General features: G+C 41.0%; 1 protein-coding gene across 1 annotated transcript in view; it reads left to right on the top strand.

Moving 5' to 3' along the window:
* The first annotated feature begins 386 nt into the window (after window positions 1–386).
* Window positions 387–7,018, top strand: part of cspg4 (chondroitin sulfate proteoglycan 4) — a 68,830-nt gene continuing 62,198 nt past the window's right edge. The window contains exon 1 of the mRNA XM_036576582.1: window positions 387–604. Coding sequence (XP_036432475.1) covers window positions 526–604 — 79 coding nt within the window. The 5' untranslated portion in view covers window positions 387–525. The remainder of the gene's footprint in view (window positions 605–7,018) is intronic.

The raw sequence follows: 7,018 nt of genomic DNA, 5'->3' as shown, positions 1-7,018 counted from the left end.
TGTTGAAAAAACTTTAAAAACGGTTCTGCAAATCCCATTTACAACAATTATTCTCTAAAGAATAATTTAAGGGTGCTTCAGGGAGCTAAAAGTGCTCCAGAAAACCCTTGAATGAATGAATTAAAGTTTAGAGTTAATTTTCAAGTTAAGAGTATGTTTTTACTTCTCCTAGAATGTTTCCATTTTGGAGATAAGATTTTTTTATGAGGACATTCTGACTCTGAGAGAGAGAGAGAGAGAGAGACAGAGAGAGAGAGAGAGAGAGAGAGAGAGAGAGAGAGGAAAAAGGGAAAAAGTTGGTCAGCTCCTTCTCCAGAAACGTTGTAGGGCAGGGCTGTGCGTGTGAGAGGTGTGTGTGGTAGGGGCGGTGGGTGGACCCTCTGAACAGTTTTGGGGGGGAACAGGGTGTCACTCTGGGGCCTGGCTGATCCGCCCCCTCCATGAGAACACCCCGAGCAGACTGTCTACTCTGTAAACGCGGGTGAGCTCTGTGAATGGAGAGCTAGACACTGAGACTGGGACTGCATGGACAACATGAAAGCGCTGCGGCTGCTTGTGTGTGCTCTACTGCCCCTGCTCTGCCTGCCCCAGACCAGCCACGGAGGTAAGAAAGCTAAACTAGCCCACAGTCCAGAAATAACCTCTACTTAGAGCCACACAGATGACGCTGAGCTCAGTCGGAAACTGCACTGAGAAAGTTTGCAAACTTTTCTCAGTGTCATTGCTTTGTGCTGAATAAGTCACATCTGCACATTCTGACCTTTAAAAGTGTGGCTGTGTGAGGCGGCTGAGTCATGTGAAGTATGAATGGAGTACAGACAGGAGGCTGCATGCCTGTGTGTGTGTGTGAATGTGATGGTAATGCTGTATGAAATGTCAGCATCATCACTTACACACTTAAACTCAAGGGCTTATTATTCAGTGATTAATCTTAAGGCTCACTATTCTCAGATAAATAGTTACTGTACAGCTATATTTCGTTCATGAAGGTACAAGCAATGTAAATGTACCGTCAAAGGTACAAGAATGGTCCTTAAGGTCCAATCGTGCAACTTAAATATGTGTATATTTGAGATGTTTTAAAATAGAAACATAAATAAAAAGCCTAAGCCTAATAAAAAGAGGCAATGCTACTTAAAAAACAGTGACTGCAATGAAATACAGTACAGTTATGCTCCCTAACTGAAGACATCCTGAAAGTGTAGTACAAATTGTGTTAAATAGCTATTATGAAACTAATCTGTAAGTTATGGGAGTGAATTGAAGTGGGTCTATGGAGTTCAACTGGTTATTGAGATGCATTGAGCCCAGTGTACTCACTCCAGATTAACCCTTTAAACTCCAGGCTAATTATTCAGTAACTATTATGAAACTAGTACATTATGTAGTGATGACGGTGAAGAACTGAAGTCTGCAATTTTGCAATGTTGAAAAATAAAGTGCCAGTGAGTGGTTTGTGATGAAAGTCTTAGGTGGGCTTTTTAGGTAAGCATTCGGCTGGTGTGGGTGTGTGTGTGACATGTAGGTGTGTAAGCTTTGCCGTTAGAAGTGGAGTTAAGGTGAGAGAGGTGGCAGAAGAAAGACTCATTCAGCATTCACCCTTACATTCTGCTTTCAGAGAGAGAGGGGCAGAGAGAAATAAAAAGAAAAAGAGAGAAGGAAACAGGAGATAAAGAGCAATAGAGAGGGGATGAGGAGGAGGGGAGACGGAGGGAGAGGGAGAGAGAGGGGAATGAGGGAGGGAGAGAGAGAGAGGAAAGAGGGAGGGAGAGGGCGAATAAAGAGAGGAAGAGAAAGGAGAAAGAGAGAGAGAAAAAGAGGGGAAAGAGGGTAGGAGAAAGAGAAGGAGCAGAACATAGAGAGAAAAAGAGGAAGGAAAGGAGAGAAAGATGGAGAGAGGGGGAATAAGGGAGGGAGAGAGAGAGGGAGAGGGAAAATAAAGAGAGGAAGAGAAGGAGAAAGAAATAGAGAAAGAGGGGAATGAGGGTGGGAGAGAAAAGGAGAGGAACATTAGGAGAAAGAGAGAGAAAAGGAGGGAAAGAGGGAGAGTGAGAGAGGGAGAATGAGCAAGAATAAGGGAAGGAGGGTATGAAAGAGAACTAGAAGGAGAGAAAGACAGAAGGATGGAGAGAAGGAAAGAGGGAGGGGAAGGGGTGTAGAAAAAGGGAGAGAGAGAAAAAGAGGTAAAAGGAAGGGAGAGAGAAAGAAAGAAGAAAATAAGTAGAAAGAGAGAGAGGCTGAGGGGTAGACGAAGAGAGACGGAGAAGGAGAAAGAGGAAAGGAAAGGGAGGGAGAGAGAGACAGAGAGAGAGAGAGAGAAGGAGGAAAATGGAGAGAGAAAGAAAAAAGGTAGCCAGTGTACAATGCTTCCACAGTGCTATTCAGCTGAAATTCCTCTCTCTCTCACTCTATCTCTCTCTCTCTCTCTGTCCCTCCCCCTCCATTAAACACGTTTCCGCCCAGCAGTTTGAGCGCGCGTGTGTGTATGGTGTGTATGTATGTGTAGGGGTTTGGTATCCGGTAGATCGGGGTGGGAACTCCGCCGTGGCCAGCAGCTCTGTGCTGGAGCGTCCAGGCTGAATGAAGAGAGGCTTTGAGGAGCACAGATCAGTACACACACTTCACTCTGGCACGAGCTGCTCTCAGCCCTCCACAGCTGCTGTAGCGCTTTTGTTTCTGCCTCTCCCTCACATCTTCACAGCCACTCTGAGCTCTGCGTGTTAATTAAAAGGGAAGTTAAATGGGTATTAAAGTGGCCTTTATTGAGATCTGAAGTCAGGCTTTGGATCATTAGAGTGGCAGCAGATCAAAGCGCTCAGAGAGAGTCTACAGCAGAGGGAGAGGGAGACTCCACTGTCATCTTAATGAGACCCATTCAGTGCTTGATTGAGTCCTATTCCTTAACTTTGATTTCACTTTCACTGAGAGGTAAAGACAACAATATAAACCATGCTAACTCCTGACAAGAGGTCAGTAAGTGCTGGCAGTCTAGCTGAAATGACCTACCACCGTGGTCCTAAACCACTTGGGTCTGTATGCAGGCCTGTACTTCAATTCCTCATTCTCATATCTGCATAAGTTACATATTCGTTTCATAGAAGTCACCAAACAATTGACCCATCCATGTTTTGCCTAAAAATACAAAAAAGTTTCATACTGTTGCAAGATTGAACTATATAACTTTAACTTTCCAGTTTACACTATGCTGTGCTACTGCTACGCTACCAAACTGGACTACGTTGCGTAGCTAATCAAAACCAGAAGAATTTGAAACCAAAAAGTGAAAGTTAGTGAATGAACTAAGTTGGCATGACAAAACCAGCTGATAACACTTCAAAAGTTAAAGCAGTTGCAAAACACTGTTCAGTGTTTTTGATAACTTTATTGGATTTAAATAGTAATTCCAGGTAGTCGCTGTGCTGTTGCTATGAGGTTTCCATGGTATTCCATCTTGTTGTTAAGGTGTTGCGTGGTTGTTGTTAGGGGGTTGGTATCCCAGGTGGTTGCTAAGGTGTGGCTTGGCCATTACTATGCTATTCCAGGTGGTTGCTAAGGTGTTACTAGCATATTTGTATGATGGTGATGTAAGAAAAGTGTCCAAAACATTTGGAACAGAGTGTATACTGACTGTGGTGGAAAAAGAGATAGAGGTGTAAGCATTGTATATTATATATAATATATGTCACACATTTTATAGTTGAAAGAACCAGTGATGGATGAACAGACGCTGTACAATGACTATAATTTGAATCAGTTAAAAAGGCACAAGCAACCTATTTGATTACAGAGTCTACGGTTCTGCAAAATTTTACGGTTCAAGCACAAAGCTGTAGGACAAGTAGCGTTACAAATTTTTTGATCATAGAGTAATAATAAGCAAACAACCTTTTCAAGCCAACTTCATTAATAATGCAGCCTTTTGCAACAGTTTCAGATGCAAATCAGGCACATTCTGTCTTCATGTTCAATGCGAAACTGGTGCATAAGCCTAAATACATACTTTACAGGCCATGCAAATGCACTCCTCTTCTTCGTGCATGAGGGTCCTGCAAGAAGTAAGAGGATCATGCAAGAAGTGGGTGGAGATATTACATATGCAGCTTATTACACCAATCAGAGTCATACTTTGAGAAACCAGTGGTGGCCAGTTTTGCATGGATTTTCCTCCATCTTTTAAAACCAGGTGTAACTTGTGTGAGGGCCTCAAAAGATATGTTGGGAGACTTCCTTTAACAACTGCAGTAGACACAGTGTCTAGACAGAGGAACAAGTCTCGAACATGCAGTGAAAGGACATTTACCATCAGAATAACACTGTTAAAATCTTAAGATCAAGGTACATATGTGAGAAGATGTGACGCAAAATATGCCATGTTGCATCCCTGTTAAAACTGTTTATTGGTGGAAAAGAACATCATTTATTAACACCACTATTTCTTTCATCACTGAACTTTTATTTTCTATTTTGTCTCAAGCTTGTCGATGGCTCCATTATTTCCACTATTTGTCATTTTTAAACATAGTACCTCATTGGCAAGCATTTAGAGGGCAGGGCTTTGAGCATTGGCATGATTAAAGCTGCAGTCTTATAAGATCAGTTTATTTCAGGCGCATTGTGGCCTGTATGTTCGGCCCAGAGTCATGTGCTACAATTTTTCAATAGGATGAACTGGACTATGCTCTATAAAGCTCAACCAACCTAGCAACAGTTGCTATTAAGGAACACATTTGTGGGCAGAGCAAGGATAGTAGTTACTGAATAATAAATCTTAAGATTAATATCTGAATAATAAGCCGTTTTTTTCAGTAGTTCAGATATCTCTCCATTGTCTATGTGTGCATGTCTGAGAATTTTGACCAGCTCCGAACGGTCAGCGGAACTACAGAACACTTCATAAAGCACCTGAAATGCTTCTCAATGACCTCACATCCTCTCAACTGTTTATATCTCCTTACTGCACTACCAAATAAGCACCACCTACACAGACAGTGTGCGTGAGTGTGAACTTTCCACTTTAACTCAGCCTTGATATGTGTAGCCAGATTAAACAGAGACATCGAGGGTGTGTCTGTCTGCAGAGACACAGAAGTGGAAGGCCAGTACAACTCAATCTTCAATCTACTACTAGCAGTTACTGAGAACACTGAGTTTAACATGTGATGAATATGTGGCTATACAATAAAAATAGATCATTGTATAAGCTTAATGTAATCATGCCATGCATTTCCATTTCATCAAGTGCTGTTAGTATATATGGACTTTGTTACCTCAACTATTCATTTAATATTGATACAGTACTGTGGAAAAGTAAGAGGCCACCCTTCATTTGTTTAATTTTGTGTCAAAACAGCCATTAATGACAAGTTATTCATTTTTCAGCATCAGGAAAAAAAGAAAACCTATATTTAATAGAAAATTACACAGAAGCCTCACCATCTAAATATAATATAATTTTTTTCAGTATTTAGTGTGTTCACTCTTTGCATTTATTATAGCTTACATTCTTTTCAGGAGACTCAGTCTTTTAAAGAAATCCACAGGGATGTTTTTCCACACCTTCAAAGTTCAATCTTGGAAGTTGGTTGTATTTTCTGTTTCTCATGATCCAAATAATCCAGATTCAGTGATGTTGAGGTCTGGACTCTGAGGTGGTCAGTCCATTGTTCCAAGAACACCAGCAGCTTTTCATTAGCAAATTTTCTCAGCTGCACATCCTTTCAGACTCATAGTGTTGAGTTGTCTTCTCACAGTGGATTTTTTCAGATCAAGAGTGGAGCTTGATTTTCTCCTCTCTCTCAAAGATGAAAGCTTTAAATTCTGTTTATCTGATGGGGGTGTTGCCCTGTACGGTTCTTAGAAGTTCAATTTACTCTGTATAATTTTACATTTTTTTAATCTCCAGTTTGGGAAATGTATGTTTGTTCACTTTGAATTGAATGGCTGTTTTGACTAAGAACTACATAAATGGGTAGTTTCTGGGTGGCTTCTGATTTTTGCATCATACTGTATATTTTTAGTTTGAAGGTCAAATAAGCTCTTTTCCTTTGCCCTTTATGTTGTCTGAAAAAGAAAAAAAGTCTTTTTGAACTGTGATGAAAATTCATATGCAAGCTGAATGTGTTTATATCTCCTGTATTATACCTTTGTGGTGACTATACTGTATAGTATACACACAAAGTAACCTGCAAGCAACAGTTCAGTTCTGCATGATGAATAACTCTGCACAACGGAACAGCAATTCTGTCTCCTCTCACTTCTCCCTCTGCTATGTCACCGTAGAAACGCTCCACACAAACAGGTCTTCGGCAGACGGGCTTTTGAGGCTATACAAGGAGTGTGTGAAAGAGAGAGAGAGAGACAGAGAGAAAGTTCAGTGTGTAGCTGGCAGGGTAAATAGTGTTAGTAGAACTCTGAACGTTGGATTAATAAACAAAATATTTGCATTTGGAAATTGACCAGATTAGTCTGTTCGTTTCAGCGGTCTCCAAAAGGACTGAGTAGGAATGGGGCAAGTTAATGTGGACACACACACATAAACACATACACACACACACATACACACACACGCACACACACACACACACACACACAGTGAATAAAAACACACAATCCTGCTGAACAGAAGGCTGGGACCAGTCACACATACAGCCAAACATTTATCTTTGCTAATCACACACCACATGCTCCCTTATGCTGCTCATGAATAGATAAAGGCTGTAGACTTGTTTCTTTTGGGCTAAAGTTGAAGCATATCATACACAATTGTGTGAGCACTCAAGCTGAAATGATAAAGAGCATCCAGTTACATCACAGGTGTGTGCATCCAACAAGAGAGGAAATGTTAAAGTAGTGCCAAAACTGATTCAAATAAATCTACATTAACTAACTGCTCCGACATGAGTGGTGCTACACTTAAGCCCTTAAACTCTAAATGGCTATCAGGCTTCACCTTACTTTCAACTCTACATACCTTCCATAGTAAATTCTTACTAGCTACTGAATAATTCATAGTAGCTAC

The sequence above is a fragment of the Colossoma macropomum genome, unplaced genomic scaffold, assembly GCF_904425465.1.
Source record: "Colossoma macropomum unplaced genomic scaffold, Colossoma_macropomum, whole genome shotgun sequence".
Taxonomy (NCBI): Eukaryota; Metazoa; Chordata; class Actinopteri; order Characiformes; family Serrasalmidae; genus Colossoma; species Colossoma macropomum.
The sequence above is the reverse complement of the archived record's forward strand: the minus strand, read 5'-3'. Positions and strand labels throughout refer to the sequence as shown.